Source organism: Ischnura elegans, chromosome 9 (genome assembly GCF_921293095.1).
Source record: "Ischnura elegans chromosome 9, ioIscEleg1.1, whole genome shotgun sequence".
NCBI classification, from domain to species: Eukaryota; Metazoa; Arthropoda; class Insecta; order Odonata; family Coenagrionidae; genus Ischnura; species Ischnura elegans.
Genome location: NC_060254.1, coordinates 46,356,298 through 46,376,335, shown reverse-complemented (window position 1 = coordinate 46,376,335; position 20,038 = coordinate 46,356,298). Strand labels below are relative to the sequence as shown.

The window sequence follows — 20,038 nt, the reverse complement described above, 5'->3', positions numbered from 1 at the left end:
GTTTTGTTTTGACGAGGAAGAGATTTTCCGTGAGGTAAGATCTTTTCGCTTCAAGAGACAATATAAATCTTATTGATGGTCATCGCATCGTTGAACGATCAACATATCGGATGAAATACATTTCGCGTAGTGTGCTTCAGAACTTCAAATAGGAAATACCTCACTTTGGTGAAGTGTAAATGCTATTTACAACACCAAGTGCCGGAATATTACAATAAAAAGGGAATGCGAGATTGGATCTCTACATTGAACAACAATGCACTGTTTGCCTTTCGCTAACGGTCATAGCCTCTTCACCACAGTTGGTAACTAAAGCTTAAAAGTATTTGGTAATGAATTCTTAAGCGCGCAGCTGCAAACGAACACAAAGAGGTATGGATCAGCAGTAGCATTTTTGGGAATAGGGGTGGTCGGTGACCTTGATTTGTTTGCTCGATAGCGGGATGAGTAATGGCCTATTTTGTTACCACGTCGAAAATGGAAAGGTTTCTTTCGGCTGTCACAGTTTTCTACTTCAGGTCTAACGTATGGGGCCGGGGATCATCTAATGCATGTTTTTGTCTTTCCTTGAGACCTTATTCTGATCATAGTTGTGATAATCGTCGTCTCGTCAATAACAAGAAGCATTGTCGTTTGAGGAAAGTTTTGTTTTAAGCGTTAGCATTTAGTTGAGGTACTTAAAAGTAAAACAAATAGCGGCTGCAATTGGGCCCGGGTTCACTCATTGCTTAAATTCTTGCCTCATTATATGAATGAATCCCTTCTCCCAGGGGCCGAAAAACAAAATATACAAAGATACATTTTACGCGGTGAGTATTTATATAGCAATATCGAATGGAGTATTTTTGGCATATTCCAATTGTAATATGCTGCGGCACTAGAAAAATATGGCGATTCAAAACTATCCGCCCTCCCCTTTTTCGGAATTAAACCTCCTATTATGCAGTTTTTTGTATCGAAACTGCAAGCAAAATTTGCTTCGTAGGCCTCATGGGGAATCCTAATCCATAGGCTAAAATATGTTATCGCGTTAGAATCTTGAGTTATCCATTCATTAATTGTTATAAAACATTTGATTCTATGTATATTAGATATTGATTGCTTTTCGTACACATTTTAACAGTCCAAAACCTATTTTTTTGTCTTTGATAACAAGTTATTCATTTAAATACAGATTTTCAACACTAATACAGGATTTGTTATAATCATGCAACATAAAGTAGGTTCGAAGATTTTCGCGGCGTTGATCAGATTATCTCTGCATTCTCCTCGGGTTTCCACCGCGTCCGTTGGCTTTTGTCGATACTGTTCTCGCCAAAAGGCAACGGACGCGGTGGAAACCCGAAGAGAAGGCAGAGATTAGGCAACATAAAGTTTTAAGTCCAAACTTCGAACTGCAACCGACCTGTTGACGAGCCTTTGCGGAGGTACTTCCTCTGAGTGGCTGAAATATCATCTATCAATGATTTTCCCGAGGTGTAACCCTCATTTTCCTCCATTGTTGGGGACTTATGTCCCGACGAGTAAAAACTAGTGATGTGTTTACAGAAGGTTGAAAAACTTCCATCTGATGTAAAAACATTTCGACGGAGTCGACGTACAAGTAGCCCTCCGGCGCGAGAATGTAGGAAAATAAAATTGTGCAATATATATAATTATATTACCTTTGCTAATCCAAGTACATCTCACCGTATGAAAGTTAATCACAACCAAGTTGATTTTGATCAATCAATTAGAAGGTAAACGAAGAAGATTTTATTATTTCCAAAGCAGAAAAAAGTTACAGTGTGCTAATCCGTAATAAGGTCTCATGCATCGCCAAATGTGATGATGTGTTGGAGGATACCTCATTCGTGATTCTCTCCCGTGATCCAACGGATAGATTCCAAAAAAGTGTTAAAAAAGCTTTATCTTCCTGCTGTAATTTTTTAAATTAGCCCCTAAATTAAATATCATCTTTAGGCAATTGCCTGGTTTTTCACCAACATATAATATTAATAGCCCCATCATTTTGCCACACAAACTTCAACACCTCATACGTCACCATCCAACTCCAAGCTAGTTTCATTTGACGTAAAAAATCTATTTACTTCTGTACCTGTACAAACAACTTTGTTACTTATTGAGAGACCACAGTATTAAAATCAGTGTGTCTTGTGAACTTCATTGTCTAATGGAACAGCTTGCCAGCCAAAATTATTTTTTGTACAATAAGAATATTTATCACCAAACAGACGGCCTTGCGATGTGGTATTCCCTTTCACCTGTAATAGCCGAAATATTTACGGACAATTCAAAACGCCAATTATTTGATTCGGGAATTCTATCTCATGTAACATCTTCTGGTACCGCTATGTTGACTACATCATTTGCCGCTGGACCGGAATTGTCAGACAATTAGATAATTTTCTGAATCTTTTAAATCCTCGACATCCTAATAATACCTTCGTAGTAGAAATAGAATCCAAAAAGCACATAAACTTTCTCGATCTCTCCATATCCATAGTTGATGACAAACATGAATTTGGTTTATACAGAACCCCTTGTTATGGTGATACAATCATTCCGAGTTACTGATGCCATCCAACCTCCCAAAAGTTATCCTCCTTTCATTCTATGTTACATAGATTGGTCAATCTACCTTTAAATGCAGTCAACTGCAATTGTGAACTTTCCACAATGAAATCAATTGCAATTTCAAATGGCTACAGCTTTAATACTTAAACTAAAATCCTTCAGAGAAAGTTGAAAACGCGAGCTATTTCACAGCTTTGCTCCCTTCCCCCATCACAGAGAATTCTAAAAATTGGTGCCGGTCATTTTTTGTGGGAGACCTTTCCAACAGGCTTGCAAACAAATTCCCCAAAAATATATTCAATGTTTCTTTTTACAACCCTTGCACTCTCGGTGAAGCTCTGTGTCGTAACAAAGACAAAATAGAACCCATCCATCAATCCAGCATTGCCACTTGAGCATGGCAATTGTGAATCATGCCACTTGAGTTTCATTGGCCGAACAGGCAGAAGTTTTTTTATGAGAATGAAAGAACGTAGAAGGTGCAGGAAACTGGGATGAAACGTCACTTATCGCCAAACATTTGGTAAAGACTTTTCATTCTTGTCATTTTCAACCAGAATTTTCTCCACCCCTTCAGTAACGGCGCAAGGCTTGATGTTTTAGAGCAGTTTGAAATAGTACAAATTTATACAAATATTCTTATTAGATATTAGATGTTCCCGTGGACATACCCCGTTAAGATGGTCTAAGGCTCCGCTACGCGGTGCCATAAAACGTCCGTTTTCGCAGTAAAATCCTGGGGGTGAGGGATCGGAGAGTAAAGAATAGCCGCTAGCATGCATTTTCGCACAAAATCTAAACATTTCACATTCTCTTTACGGGGTCCAACCCTACCCCTACAAGTTATCTGGGGGAATGGCCACATTTCCATGGCTCTTCTTTTTAACTCCGTCCTAATAGCGGTCAAAACATTTTGGTACCCTTCAGTTTCTCCTTTTCTGTCGATGTGAACGCATACCCATTAATAATTGAGAAGTCCTATTTTGGCCACAGTTTTTGTGTTTAACAGTGATCTCACAAAGAAGTTATAGTGATGTGATAACTAAAAAAATGTGATTCAGTAATTTATTAGTTCCTGACAACCACATAAATAAGGATTATTGAGCAGGTATACTATGTTTCATTTATTTCCGTTTCTAGTTTCCGTTTTTTTAAATTGGTCTGAGACGAGTCACGCACTATTTTTCATATTTTCCCTTCTATTTTATATTTAAACTTTGTAGAAAGAGGACTGCTGTGTAGCTTTTTACAAACCTGTGTAATTATTGTTGACTGTCAAAAATTTCATGGACATTTACGCGGCGAGAACTGCACGGAAAAATGCTGGAGAAAAAAGAGAAAACCATAGTTGCTCGAAAAAGGAATTTGAATGCATATCTAGGGGGTTGTTTCAGATTACACGGAGATGAAAGGCAAAACTTGAGCTTATTAATTTTGTGAACATGATATTTTTTTATTCCGACGAGAGAAGATGGCGAGCTAGTTCACGATCAATCTCTTTTTTTTAGAGGAATGGCAAGTGGTTGAACAAAATTGTTGATTTCCCTTATGTATTTCGCAACCTTCCAAGCACCTCGGGTTCGTATTTTCCTAGTATTTTAATGGTGACATGGGGTCCCCTGGGATATTGTTCTAGTAGTCTAATTTTTTAACAGGTACATCCGATATACAAAGGGGTAGGCCAAGTAAACAATTCACTGACGTTACTACGCGCTCCAAAATTAGGAAAACGAAGCTGCTTGAAGTCAAGTAATTTGCAGGAGTAGGAGAAGAATTAATCTTTCAATTCTCAACAATTTTGAGATCTCTGTCTTGCGGATTATTGATTGATCCGGTAAAATTTAAGAAGTTCTGCTTAGATACAGCGTAAAATTTTGTGAGACATTATGGATGGTTTTACATGCCACCCACGGAGCACACAGGAAGTGCATACATGGTGCAGATGTATTCGAGTCGGCTCTTCTTCCTATTGAAGAACTATCGGAGGAGGCCCAGGAATCTCGCAATAAAGATATTATAAAATACCGCGAGCATTACGCGAGAAAAATATCTCGAATTCATACGAATGAGGATATTTTCCGGTGACTGATCCTGACATCGAACCCTTTTATTAGCACATTGGGAACTGACTGAACAAATGTCGGGGCCTTAAAGATCTTTCGCAGGAGGTTCGTGATCTCTTGGTCTTGCTAGAGTCTCAAAATTCTGCGAGCGAATGCGAAGAGAGGGATGGGTGGGATTGGGAAGAATCTGATGATGAATAATTATAATACATAATCCGTAAAGTTATAAATCATTAACCATGCTTATATGAGAATAAAAGAGTCTCTTAAATACTATTTTGACATTTATTTAAAAATTACTTTAGTCCATACAGAAGAATCTCACGAAATCTGGAAATCGCACCTCTTTAACGTAATTCAATGAACCCAACAACCCTCTTGTTAGCCTTTTTTGTTTATTGACTAATTTCAAAGATCATTAACTCATACTTCATAATTAATTATCATTTATTTTCATGTTTTATCATGATTTGCGTTCGTCTATGCAGTTAGCGTTACGATTTGCCATATAATAAGTTAAAGTTCCAGGTATCGCCTAAAATAATATTTTTTTCGTGAAAATAACTGCAGAAATGAAAGTAGCATGCCAAAAAACGTGAAGAGAGCAATTTTCAAAGACATCCAACGAAAATCTGATTTTTGTCCAACTTTTTCGCGATCCTGGCCACTGTGCGCCGCCTCTCCTTCTCCTATGCTCTCTAAGGCCGATGTAAACATCATCTTCCTCTCCGTCGATGCTAGGGGGACTGACAGAGTTCGAAGAGGGGGAGCGGGAAGGAAAGGGGATAGGCGAGGTGACCTTGAAGAAAAAGACCCTCTTGCCTCTGGCTAGCTACTATCGTGCCATCTTCCTGCTTTTTGAGAATTAAAACTGTCGATACGATTTCCTCCTATGCCGTGAGCCCTCTATAATATACTTACTCTATGGTGCTATATAAGCTATTGTTACGCATAAAACATGCTACAATATGGTGTAATTAATACATCTACTAGCTGGAAAATGTTGCACAGTTTTAGCTTCATAGTTCAATATGCCGGTCCTGGTAATGTGGAAGCACAACCCTGAGATAAATTTGGAAACGTTTCCACATTTCCCTCACCTAAATGTGTTCTGCCTACTACATCACCTTTTCGCCAGTTTCTGAAGCTGATAAAGAATATTGGCCCCAAGCCCAGTACTAAATGGGAAAATTGGGATGTCCAATCCATGATGAAAGTGATTATTTTTGTAAGAGAAAAGAAGAACATGCTTTGTGCGCCAGTTGTGAAAATGAGAACTACATTTGTGACTTTTGCAAGTGAACATTTTATTGAAAATTGCTATTTTTTAAGCCGTTGCGTTGATATTTCAACGAATAATACGGAGATGATCTGACATTTCACTTTGCTGAAGTACCTATTATAGCCAGAATACAAAGGTGTCCACATTACCAGCACATTTTGAAAATCAAATCAAAGTGTCAATTTATAACTTACCATTATTTTTACGAAGTAACTGATAAATTTAGCATAAAACCAAAAGCAGTTATAAAAGGTAGTATCTTTATGAATTTTTTTTTTCATGAATTTGGAAAAATTCCATTAGAAAACAAGCTAGTTATAACATAATTTGAAACAGGGTTTCCACATTTGCACCACTCCCTCTAGTGATTACTCCCATGATTCCATAAGTGACAAAACATTGAAAATTGACCAGAATCAGAGGATACGTGCATTTACCCCAAAAGAGAAAAATGCTAACATTTTCTGAAGAGCTTACCTTCCCAGTGCTTTGCAAAATTGTAGTCCTTGTTCTCCACTGCCTCTCTCGAGACATGATGTCCTTTGTTACATCCACATCAAAATCAAGCATAGCCCTTAAATCTGATCCAAGACCAAGGTCATCATTACCCTTGATAGTTGTGCGCTTCTTAGCCAATCTTTTGGCTTTGATGGCAGCAATTTTCTCCACAGACATGGCTTCAGAGAGGGATCTATAAACGATATGGAAACAGTGAGCATGTGTAATAATAAAATATGATATCCAATACATAATTGCATTTGAGCCACATCAGAAGCGAGATTAAAATTATTCCTCAGCAGAAAATTAAAGCCTTAGGACATGGCTACACAATACAATAACCTGCACGAGTTAATATCAAAATACATGAACGATTTGGGTGGATCTGAACAGAGCATGTGAATGAACTAAATTAGACAATGTTCAAAATCTGTCTATGAATTCCTGCAATAGGGTGATTAGACAGCAAATTTTTGCATACATTCTTTCGTTCAAATTAAAGTTTAGACAATAACACGTAATGATTTATGTTCCATGCAACCTTGATTTGTACGAGAATTTTGTAAGAATTATCTAAAAAGTTTACACCATCTCACATTGACTTTACTCGCTCCCAATGCTGCACTATCTTTTAACAAGCCGATCCAATTATTGTATAATTATTAAGATTTTCACCACCTGATTATCTAAAAGCTATTAGACTAAATCAAAAACAGAGGAACAGAATCATATATTTAAATACAAACCAAATATATTAAAAGAAATTAATGTGTGTTAAAGGTGAAATACGTGTGCTGCATACATTTTGTTAGAAACATCACTTACTTGATATTGTCAACAGTCACAGATGCTTCTTTAGGAGCATCTAATCTTGCAGCCAACTGTTCCATCACTTTCTGTACCTCGGTTTCTTCAATACGGGGTTTCTTGGCAGCCAAAGACTCCAGACTTTCCTCAGCTACACGTTTCACCTATTGATATCAACAAGATAAGAATTTCCTCTATAGTACTAAAAACTTGTTTGAACATCAAATATTAAATTATAATTATTGAATAACACATAATAAAAATTTCAACAGAAAATCATAAAATGATGAAAACCATACATTTCCATCCATTAGGATAAAGTTAACCACATAAATCCCTTACAAATCATAAGTCAAAACTTTCAGCTAACACTGATGAACAGTGATGGTCAGATGCCAGAATACAATTCCAATAAATTAAAACTCTGTCGTACACTTACTTCGATAAATCATAAGGATTGTTTTAAAGAGTTCGAAATGGCATAAAATTATGACGTTAAGTCATTAAAAGTCATATATCATATCGTTCCAAATACTTAATTGGTCTTAAGTTATTTGTCAACAACCAACAAACCTGTGTGGGAATTTCAAGAGGCGCAGACTTGTCGATGTTAGCAGATGCTGCAGTTTCTCCATTGAGATATGCCAATAGGTCTTTTCGATCTGGTCGTCGTACACCAGGTATGTTTTCAGCCTATGATGGTACATGGAAAATAACAAGTATATGCAGCAGAGAAAGCAATATTTCAGGTCTTATGCCATCAACGGGCATCGAGATTGCATAAGAAGAGGCTAGGGAGTTTCACAAAAACAATAGCCAATAGCAAAGAGTGAAATACTCACAGCAGCTTGCCGAACGTACACAGGATGAGTAAAGTGAACATTTTTGAGAAGAAACAGTAAACACTCAAGGGTATAGTATTCTTTTGAGCCACCATCCTTCCCAGACCTATAAATGAGGCATTTGAACCGTCATTGCAAATTGACAACAGGATACAAATAGGAAAATAGTCAAAACAAACAGATGCGTCTGCATGCGTTGCTGCCATACGCAAAACATTAGGGTAATAGCTAATACTAGAAACCGCATGGAGATACTTACCCATACATCAAGTAATTCGTTTTAACCGTTTTCGGCCATGAGAACTCGCCAAATATAATTTGATTGTCTCTTTCAATGATTTCCTTTTTGTTGACATTGTACTGCCTCAATAAACTCAACGGGTCAGCCATCTTGCCTGTGGCGGAAGTCAAGTTGTGAACGTCATAGCGTCAAAGAACTGATTTCGGGTGACAATTATTTCTTTTATCTAAATAAATTTCGCAAGCATTCGCTAAAATAAAATAAAATTAGTTTTTGAATGCTAGTGAGAACAAATTGTAAATTCATAATAAATTTTTTAGCAATAGAAGCTTTTAGGCGGTCTTTCGAATGGACTTTCCCGAAAGATCGCGAATCTTTATTGCGTGTAAACAATTAATTGTAATTCCCTCAGAGTAAGGATGCTCTGAGGTAATTTCACCCCATTATCAGCCTCTACAAAGGTTTAATTTTGTTATTTTGAAATATTTAAAACTACGGCCTTCCTGAGTACCGTTTCGACACTTTTCTAGGGCTTGACCCAGTTTCCGAGGTTATATTTTTTCCATTGGAAATAAAACATCAGTATAAGACACCAAGGGCTTCTTCCGTAAAAGAAGATTGTAATAGAAATTCAAGCAGAATATTATGATTTTTTGAAAAAATAAGAATAAATTGAGATTGGTCAAGTTGTGAAATCAACGTATCGAATCGGTCATAAACACATTTATAACTATCATGTTAAATAAAAACTTGTGGGCTATGTCGCCGCGTCAATTTTTGGATGGCCCCAACGTTTCCCGACCGATGCCGGTCGCTTCGGTCGGGAAACGTTGGGGCCACCAAAAAATGACGCGGCGACATTGGCCAAAAGTTTTTATTGAACATGACGAGTGCTCGGGAAAGTTATAACGAAGAATTACAATCGTAACTAATTTGACGCAACTTCTTGCTTGAATCTATTTCTTTAATATAAAACTTCGATTTAGATCTAACGCGTGTTTTAGTTTTGGGCAAAAATATCGACTAAATAAACACCCGATAGTGGATGACTGCTCTAATTTGGTTCATACAATCGATTTTGCGTCCAAATCGTTCATGCATATCGATTTATTCTCGTAATGGTTAATGTGCCGTGTAGGCATTTAACTTAGCTACCTCCTTACTTACAAAGCTCAAAAAGATAAATGAATACAGCTTTTAATGGTTTGTAGAAATCCGATAGAAATTTTGTGAGAAACTAACTTTGTGATATTTGTTAAATGAGCTACAGCCACCAGAGAAGTGAAGCATAATTCCCCTTAGGATAATCACGGTTTTTAAAGTGATCCATTTGTTTAAAATTAATAAACGGATTGTAATCGGACGGGTACCGAACCCTCCTGTGGCTCGAAGGTTCACTCCTCCTACCTGACGACTTAACCCTCCCAAAAACTGGTCACTCACCCCTCTCCCAAAAGCAAGTTTTTCCATATTTGGTATGTGAATTTCTCAAGGATACTTTGCAATAAGCAATTCAACACCGAGGAAATGAGTATAATTGGGACGTTGTAAAGATCTTAGGGCGTAGAAGCCGCTTTACAAATTTTTATATCCCTGCAAATCCTAATGAATTTTGATACGCAATAAGCTGTTTAGTGTAGTTGCTTTGAATGAATACTGTACGAATAAATAAAATTGTGTCATCATCATCCAATAAAAAAATGGGTTTATATTTATAGGTATGCACCTCTAAATTGCAAATGAATCTTTAAAACGTCTCGATCAGCCATTAGTTCGTTTTTTACAACAATTTTATACATTTTAAGATATCCAGCCTTTAACCTTCATTTTAAGCGATCGTAATTAAAAAATGTATCTATAATAAAGTAACTTTCAAATTTTATTGTTTAGTGGGAAATTCAATGATTCTTCATCAATTACAAAAATATAACATCAAAACATCAAAGTCTTTATTTTTCACTTTTTCTCTCAGGATACAGCCGATGATTGGCTTCAGAATTTTTTCCGTTGTCCTCAATTGATGGGGCAGGCTTCCACTTCTTTAATAGAGTTTCTGTAAGCCTTCCACAGCAAGGCATCTTCGGTACAAACAGTTCCTCCACCTCTCTCTTCTTGGGATTCCTGAAATTTATTTGTGCAGTAAGTGGGGTTAACTAGCATACTCTTCCAGCTAACAACAAACAAAATCATACGCTTAACCAAAAGCTACGGCAAAAATGCCTGTAGCTCCAACATGTAAATCATATTAAAGTTTTTATTGCTTACTCCTATGTTAGGAAAATTAAATTAAATAAACAGCAAAAATAGATATCAACACGGCTGCAGCAATGCATCGTGCCAAATATAAATCGGAGCCAACAAAGGGGGTACATTTTCCGTGTAATAAATTGCCTACGAGTAGCGGACATAAGTATATGAATGGAGGGTATTTCAGTCGGAATCAGTAATACTTCAGCAGGCGGTCGAGGAGACAATTTTTAAGCATTTTTTGTCCTGTAAACAACTCCATAGTTACTGACCTATGGCAACGCAAACATTTTTTGGAATGCACTAGTCAGTTACCATGAAAACTGTTTTTCTTGTGTATTCAGACTTTTACACATTTTATTTAATACTCTGGATAAGGACATTCAATAATTAAGGTTGGACGAAATTGTGCGATTATAACTGTCTGGAACAATTAATCTTTGAGCTTAATTGAACGTAAGCTTTGAGCGAGTATCAACAATACGATTGCGGAATCTCGCCCATTTTGAAATTAATTGTTTCCGAAAATAATAGTAGCACATTTTCATTCAGTCCTGACTCAAAGAGTAGAATTATTAACGAAAATAAATTAAGGATAATTAGATCACCATTGTATTGTATCCACACGATTTCCATTGGGCTTTATCGGTCAAGTCCAAGCATTCACATCCCATTTTTGGCTCTCGGAATGTAACCTCAAGCATATCGTGACCTTAGAAAAGAAAATTACTGAAATTTCTCCATCACAAATTGTCATTTTTGCTGATATTTTCCCATGGAGCAAAGCGACGTACAGGGAACAGTGACAATTTTAAGTACGTACAAATGAAATAAATAGGAGAAAAAGAATAATATATCTTTTAGTCATCACTTAATGATCTGACCTCATGAAACGAACACAGAATGAACTAAAATATTAATTTGCCGATTCTGATGACACCAATTAGTCGAAACATGTCGTACCGAGATAAACAAAGTTCCAGAGAAACTTGCCTAAGCGACCACCGAGCAAGAGCGGCCTGTTTACCCTTGAACCACACACTTCGACACAGGGGCGCCGACTTATAAAAAATATTAGGGGGGCCCATATCGGAGGTCTTGCCCCGGGAAGAGGTTAAATTCAAAGTGTGTCGCAGCACCGAAACACTACCATGATTCACACCACTTGATTCAGATAACCTGCTTAACCTTATAATTATTTGTTTTAATACATTGTTGAATTGTTTTTAAAAGGTAACTATCTTCAAACATGAGAAATTAAAATAACAAATATATTTATGTGATTTCACAAAGCATATTATAACTTAATTATTTTCTTGAATTATTGAGGGGGCTCCGCCCCCCCAAACGAATCTTTGAGGGGGCTCGGGCCCCCTCAGGCCCCATGGAGTCGGCGCCACTGCAGTTCGACACAGAGAACACAATTTAGGAGCCACACTATATTTCCAGGTCCGATAGAAGCGATAAATTAAGAGAGATGCTTTGCTGAACGAATAGATATGGGGATTCTTTTTTCCCCCGAACCATAAAGGACTTTAATAAACGCTAGTCCCAACTTCGTTAGAGCACTTCATTTTTTTAGCTGTAAACGGCTGTTGTCCTAACACCCCCTGCCACACGCCTTTTAGGCGGCTTGCGGGGTATTATGTAGACGTAGATGAACCAATCGTATTTTTCGCGTAAGCCAAACACGCAGCAAGAGAAGGGGGAGTTGGGGGCTTCAGCCCGCCTCCTCGAATTTTATTGTAGCCCCTTATGAAGACTACCTATGATATATCTGCTGTTGAGACCATCAGTCCAGGGGCACATTTCCTCTGACATGACATTTTTAATACCGTTTAATTTCATATTGTATGCCACCAAATCACTCAGAGTATCCCGCTGTGACAAATTCGCCGATTTTCATCCAATTTTTCACTGACATCTGAAGGATTTTTCTTGACAATTCTTTGATTTTCCTAAAGGGTTTCAAATTCCGTAGCATTTATCCGATTTCTTGTTCATCGTAAAGTACAAATACACATAAAATCAATTCCATGCAATAATGCTAAATAAACCACAATTCCATGTTGGAACCAGCTGCATTTAGGTAATAGGTCTGGGAGCAGTGGCGTAACTAGGAATATGCTGGGTGGAGGGGATGAGGGGCGGTCCGGGAAATTTTTTGAAAAATGAAATGCCTGGAAATACATTTTACATCATTTTGTCACTCAAAATTTACCTTTAAGCATCTTCAGTTATTATATAACGAAACTAGACAATAGTTTAAAATATTTTTTTAAATTTCTCTGAGGCTTTTGGGGGGATCTATCCCATCATCCCCCCAAAGTTACGCCACTGTCTGGGAGAAGAAAGATTTCGTGCTTTCCCGGCGAATGGACTTGGTAAAGAGTTCTCGGGATCGCCACCGGGTCAGGAACTCCATATCTGCCAACGTTTCGATGTCCGACTCGGTCATCGTCCTCAGGGCTGTGAATGTCGAGTCGACGACGACGATCCTCAAATTTAACGGGCTTTTATACCCTTGATTCGTCCAACCTCCGGTGCGTATATATACCACCTCTCCGGCTGTGGTGAATTTACGCAAGTGCGTAAAAAAGGGAATTTTGACTCAACAAGTGTATAGGGACCAGTGTAACCTTTCCAGTGTAAGTGAAGGAGAATTAGAAAGACAGGCTTCTAGTGAGCGCGTGCAAAAGCACTCTAAAAATTAAAAAGACTACAAACTAACGGCATCGGAAGCCGGGAACGGCCCTTAGAGGCCCCAAAATGACATTACAATTTTTACAATAATTATTTTTGAGCTTTTATTATTTTTATCATTTTTTTTTTGTCGCATACAATGCGTGTTTGCTCATTTTTATTTATTTTTTGGTTCATTTTATCAGTTTTAATATTTTTTTGTCTGATTTTTTAACATTTTTATATTTTTTTTGTTTAAGTTTTTCCATTTTCTTTTCAAACCACAATATAATTATTACCATGACAATGATTACATTTTTGAAAGAAAAGACATAGGATAGAATTCGTTGTCAGCGAAATAATATTTCTTTTGGAAGTCTGTAGCTTTTGAAGCGTTTAGAATGTACAGGGTAATCCCATAGTGTTTTTGTAAGCGTGTTACGTGGAAGGGAGTTCTGTAGTCTCACAGCTTGTGACTTGATGAACTCGTGTATTTTGGGTACTTTGTGAGCGCGTCTTATTTCAGTCATTGGCATGAGTCTACGTTGGTTTGTGATGTAGCGCAGAGTACGATTCTGGAATGTTTCTAAGTGTTTGATATTCGTGAGGGAAGTGTTGCCGAACACTTCGCACCCGTAAAGCAGCCGAGGACGAATATAAGATTTGTACAGCGTCACCTTGTCCTGTCTAGAGATCCTAGATCTATTGTTAAGCATGCAGCTAAGAGAGATCTTAGCTGCAATGGCAGATTTCAAGGCTTGCTTTACGTGCGCGGACCGAGAATTTGACTTGCTTATATACAATCACTCTGGTGGTCAGGTGACTGCTGATTGGCTGTCGTCAGCGGCATGCTCTGATTTGGGCCGCTGGTGACTTCACCGATGACCGAACCTGGGCGAAGGTAGGGATGGTTTCTTCATCTCGACATCTCAGTAAAAAGGCAAGAGAGCTCAGAAGACTCGCCTTATCCTTCCGCAGCTGTTCCACCACTGTCTGGGAGCATTTGGGTCTATTCATGGCGATGTCGATCCATTTGCTAGAGCATGAAGAAAAGTAGGTACTCGAAAAGTATGAAACGAGTTTCAAGCGGTATTCCTCACATCTGTGTGATGCTCAGAGCGCTCCCGCTGTGATCGGCGAGTGAACGAGCAAAAAAGCTGCGAAAATATAACGCAGCCTACGCGCATGGCCTTGAGTTTGAAGATCGGCCAGCTACTTCTCGGCTGCACATATATACGCGTGGGTCATACCGCATTGAATTGTTTGAAGCGTATTTTGAAAATGTATTCACGTGAAAATTCGCGCACTTGTTTCATTTTCTGTACAGCCCATGTGGGATATTTAAAAATATTAATTTCAAATTTATCACGTAGTCTCATATAGAGCATTATATAACACGCGGTATTTCAATTTCATTAAAAACGAAAAACAAATCCTCTACGTAAAGGCAATTTTTCACGAAACACGTAGTAGCGCAGGTTAGCACTGCATCAGGGGATATTTCGCCATCTCATGTCCATAAATTCTTCCATGTGCACTAGCAATTCACCGCTTAACACATGGCCGTACCCAGCGAGGGGCAGGGGAGTTGATTGGCGATTTTTACTTCTGAGAGGCAAACCCCCCCCCCAGAAGCAAAAATCAGTACTGAATCGAAACGAAAGCATTCAAAAAATTTTCTTTAAACCCACGAAAAATGATATGAATTAGTATCAGATATGTAACAAAAATAAAACTATTTTTTTCAAGGAAATGACTTCATAAACTAATGTCACAACTTGGTTTGCCCCCCTAGACCATCATGGCTCCCCCATAACCCCATTAGTTATGATCCTGAGTACGCCCTTGGCTTTACACGACGCAATTTTGTCTGCACCTTCGCACACATATCAGATTGTGCAATTACGCGCCCCGTGTAACACAGCCTTAAGATATTACAGGCACCAAAACTAAAAACAAAATCGACTTAAATATACAGGTATAATACAGCGATTCATACGTCAAGAGATGGAAAAAATGAATCCAAAAATAGTGTGCATGATGTATATATGAAATTAAAACATGTTTCACATTTATGATGCGACAGTTTCTTCACTTTTGTTTACAATTATTCGAGTATAAAGCGTTATGAGACCCGATCGACACAAATTTAACACGGGGACGTTCAAAAATCCCGCTTTCGTCACTATCCATAAATGTCTCATTTTTCATTGAATGAAGGAATAAAAACAAAATTATCTCATTATGGCCCAATTATCAATTTATTCTTGTAAATGATGACTAAAAATTGCATTAAAATCCATTAAATTTATTTTTTAAACAAAAATATATGAAAAATTTTCAACTGCACATGAACGGATAGTGCGTGAACAATTCCAAACCATTGCGAACATTGGTGCAAAGCAAGGTGCATTATTATATGCACCTTGGGTGCAAAGGGTCCGAAGTTCAAAGCAACCTATACAACCATTGACCTTTTTCTAATCCAGATTCTTGTAAAAGTGAAAATGTCCTTCATTTCTGGCGTCAAAATAAATTTTTGCTTTAATCATGACAAATTTGGCAGCAGACCTCTGGCTATGCATAATAATGAAGAAAGAGTGTTGGAGATAGCCGTGAATAAAATAAAACTTGATGAGTTATTGCAGTTAACAGAAGTGAATATATCTAATTAGCTGCCGAAATAAAGGTAAAACATCGCAACGGTGATGGTTTCATCATATCAACGATATTATTACACAAAAATCACACGTCTCTCACGTGGTCCTCGGTAGTATAGTGGTCAGTATCCCCGCCTGTCACGCGGGAGACCGGGGTTCGATTCCCCGCCGGGGAGAATTTTTTATCACTTTCAATTTTTCAATTTGTTTCCTTTTTTTTCTCAAAACAACTTTGACAATTTTCCAAACTGAGTGATTTCCATTTATACTTTCATTAAAACCATTTCTTATTGATACCATTATGAAAGCTCCGGGCCTTGGCCGTACCGTAGGTAATACTGGGCCGTCGCATCCAGTGAAGCTCCTGATTTTGCTTTACAATAACCAACCATACTCTCACGTAAAAAAAAAACTTATTAAATTTCGACTAAAATTAATATGTTTACATAAACGGCCAGCCCGCTTTATAAGTTATTCTTTTTTATATATATAGTGACAAAAAATTCGTATTTTCGATATTAAATAGTAATTATCTAAAAGAAAATATAAATTATAATATCATAAGTGCAGTCCATAAAGGAAACTGAGGTATGTTACCATTCGATTGATATCTCCCACGCAAGTCCAGGCTCCATCTCCTTCCTCTTCGTCAGCTACGGCCCACTTAGAATGATCCTGCGTTGTCTTGAAAGTTGTAGACCCTAGGCCGATGGAAGCCACATTTTCAACCCTGCAAAAAAAACAAACAAATTTAGTCATTACGTCAGCGGCGTGCATAATGGGGTCATCTCCGAAATGAGGATAGTAATTATAAAATATACAAGTATCGCAATTTGAATTTGTTTGATGAATTATGCGATAGGACATGGCCGCAGCATGCTGTGGCACTCCTATGTGTGTATATTTTACATCTACCACTGCACCGTTGTTCTCGTTCTTTTTCTGCTATGTGATTCTATCCCATTCTCTCCCTTTCTGTGAATTTATATTGAGGTATGATTACGCTTATGGCGCTGTGTGAATAAAGGAAGTGGTATATTCTGATAGGTATATTTATATATAAAATATCAATCGTTGATGAGACCAAATTTAAAATGCATTGAAATAACATTATAATGAACTTCCATTCCCCTTTATTATCTATCTATCACATTTAATTACTGATAGGTACTATTCGCTTGTGTATACGCGAGAGATGGAGAGAGGCAATTAGTGCCACCACCAGATCCATTGTTCTCATTAGTTTCCGGGATGGGAAATGATTCTAAACACTTCTGGGCCAACATTCTAAAACGTAACAGTTGTTTTCAAATGACTTTGTTTAGCGCAACACATATTGTGTAGGAAAATATCATACCCACTTACAAGACATTTGACCATAATATTATCTGAATACATTCAAGTTTGTATCCGTATGAGAAATAATTTGACAAATCTTAATTAAGTTCAAATATAAGGAGAAATTTATCATTTACTGGATAAAGGTGATACGGAGTTTACCGGGTCATCTAGTGTTCATTAAAGTGCCCTGAAAGGCGCAATCGTTTCTCGTCACCGGTGTTATTACACTCTGAGTTTGACTAAAGTCAATGTTTGGAGTTATTATGTTTGGAGAATAGTGATGATTTGAGAGGAATATAAGGGTGGGGGTATGGACCCTCTCCATCGAAATGAAGATCTGTATGCGCCACTGTACTGTAATATCAATGAGGTTCTGAAATATACAGTATATGTCGCATTCAGTGGCTTCGGGCGTTCCTTTATAAAAGTTCATTACGAACAATGATCACAAATGATTCTTAAATCCAGATAATTTTAATGTCACAACGCAAAGGCATCAACAGGAGCAAACATTTGAACCCATGAACTTTCAGACCTCGGCGATGATTAGCTGAATGCCTATTCTGTTTTCGGAATAATCTTTCACTGAGGCCTCTGCGATGAATATTTTGATGCCGCATTTCGTTTTCGGGAAAAAGTAAGGAAGTATTTTTACAGAGGTTTCTCACTCCGTCCTTAAGGAATCTTCAGATCGAAGCTGTTTGCCATGGCTTTGGTTAGCCTGTTTCATTGTCCCGGTCGGTAAAAGTGAAGTGCGAATCAATGGCTAAGTTCTATCAACACGCATCTAAAAAAAACCAACATTTCAGGTGAGCAAACAAACGATTAATAGTTTTACTAGTACACTGAAATTAAAAACCAAAAGTTCATAAAACTGAAAAAGAAGCATTCATTAACAAACAAAGAGTTTTTTTCTTACATTTTATTTTTTAATATTATTACACTTTGTTTAAGATACCTATCTCAAACCGGCCGAATTTGAGATACTTGTTGTTAGAACTTAGCCATCCACATACTATCTCCGAACTGAAGACGCTTTGAGAATGGAGGGGAACTATTTTGAATGAAAAAAAAAAATACGCGACATTTTCCCGAAAACGGAATGGAACATTCCACCATTCATCGAGGAAGAATGAAATATTGCGTCCAAAACGGAACGGAATCAGAATATGCTCATTAATGGTCATATAGAACGGAAGGTGCCCGCCGATGAGGATGTAGGTTGTGCAAGGGTAAGGTTTTGGTGATACAAAAGACTCACTACAGCTAGCAATTTACGAAGTTGGGCAACTTGATTTTACACGCAAAAAACGGGTACATTTTTTTAGAAAATATTAAGTAAGGGAAATACTATGGGGCGGAAATTTTACGGAGTAAATGATCCAAGGTAGAAATAAATTCTCTTCTGTAAGCTTTTTGTTGCATTGAAATTGATTACCTCATTTAGACGATAGAGCTCCTCAAAATCGGGTGTCTTGCTTTTTTACAGGCAGTAGTTTTCCGATAGCCTAAAAAAATTGCGATATGCTGGTCGTAGGAGACACATGAAACGATTTCATCGATGAACTTTACAACATATTTTATCGTAAAAGTTATGATGACCATCGTGGGTATTCAATGCTCACTGTATCATTTCATGTATTCATTCAATGCTCACTGTATCATACATTGATTAGGTATACCATTGTTCGGAAAATGACTTACCAGTGCGGCCTGTTGCAGAGGGAATCCAGTTTTCCTCGACCATTCCTCCATGATTCAACCAGAAGGTTTGCCCGCAGAGCGGTAGCCACCCAATCGCCATAGAGCTCTGAGAATAAAAAAGGTATGAAAAAAATACATTTCTTGGTTTGATCTTCACAAATTGAGCGTTTCAATAGGGTAGATGATTAAGGAGGCGGTAATATAGATAATTTGTATTCAAAATCATTCTTTTGACGGACGCACAATTTTCCTCGAGAGAGGAGTTACAATCGTTTATATGTTAAGCATAAAATATGTGACTGATAAAGAAAAGAATAAAACGATGAGTTTACGGACAAAAAAAACATTCTTACAACCACTTCAAGATCTCATCAATGAAAATAGTGATTTCTTTCATTCATGCGAAAACCAATGAACTTTAGAGAGCCATTTTCCTGACGAATATATGAAAAAGAGGGTTCAATATTTGATTCAAATCTTTTGGAAATGACTTAATATTATGGGCGTGAAAAACACAATTACTCTCTTACTTTCTATTGACAAATTCTGTTGATGCGTTCATTCAAACAGCAATAATGTCACTCTCAACGAAAACTGGAAGTTAATATGGAAAAAAACGCTAAACGCATTAATACTATATAATATGAAAATTTCCAGATTAAAATATTCTATTTTTGGATAATTATGGATTAATAACGCGTGAACGCGTCATAGCATATTTGAGTGATATCTGTGGTATAAAGATAGCCAGAAAATGGATGCTTCAAAGCTAAATCGACTTCGGGCCATTGCAGGTGGAAATTATAATTGTATGGGGAAGAGGTCTGGCAAAGAATTAATAAAGTCAGCATGGACATATTTAAGCTAAGTTTGGTGCTTGAAATTTTTCGATAAGGAGACCTAATTCCTCTAAAAAAGTTAAGTTAATCTCCTCGGCACACTCTTCAGATAGCCGCGAACGGTATTTATATCTAGATGAAATAAATATAGCAAGTCATTCAATTGAAATTTCCTTAAAGTATATCACTCTGCTGTGGCTATGGGAACCCTTTCTTAACCATACAGGTATAACTCTTGCGAAAAATTCTCTCCAA

At 37.4% G+C, this 20,038-nt stretch overlaps 2 protein-coding genes and 1 non-coding gene across 3 annotated transcripts in view; 1 reads left to right on the top strand and 2 right to left on the bottom strand.

Annotated features, from left to right (window-relative positions):
- LOC124165398 (parafibromin) overlaps positions 1 to 8,487 on the bottom strand; it is a 30,551-nt gene extending 22,064 nt beyond the window's left edge. Inside the window, exons 1-5 of the mRNA XM_046542791.1 lie at positions 8,329 to 8,487; positions 8,070 to 8,175; positions 7,801 to 7,920; positions 7,246 to 7,391; positions 6,400 to 6,613 (exon numbers count right to left, since the gene is read on the bottom strand). Of these exons, the coding sequence (XP_046398747.1) occupies positions 6,400 to 6,613; positions 7,246 to 7,391; positions 7,801 to 7,920; positions 8,070 to 8,175; positions 8,329 to 8,459 (717 nt within the window). The 5' untranslated portion in view covers positions 8,460 to 8,487. The remainder of the gene's footprint in view (positions 1 to 6,399; positions 6,614 to 7,245; positions 7,392 to 7,800; positions 7,921 to 8,069; positions 8,176 to 8,328) is intronic.
- Positions 8,488 to 10,166: 1,679 nt separating this feature from the next.
- The window catches only part of LOC124165755 (deoxyribonuclease-2-alpha), a 54,004-nt gene continuing 44,132 nt past the window's right edge, over positions 10,167 to 20,038 (bottom strand). Inside the window, exons 6-8 of the mRNA XM_046543243.1 lie at positions 18,945 to 19,050; positions 16,497 to 16,629; positions 10,167 to 10,431 (exon numbers count right to left, since the gene is read on the bottom strand). Coding sequence (XP_046399199.1) covers positions 10,324 to 10,431; positions 16,497 to 16,629; positions 18,945 to 19,050 — 347 coding nt within the window. The 3' untranslated portion in view covers positions 10,167 to 10,323. The remainder of the gene's footprint in view (positions 10,432 to 16,496; positions 16,630 to 18,944; positions 19,051 to 20,038) is intronic.
- On the top strand, positions 16,004 to 16,075 carry Trnad-guc. Its single transcript has one exon. It is a non-coding gene; the product is annotated as a tRNA-Asp (tRNA).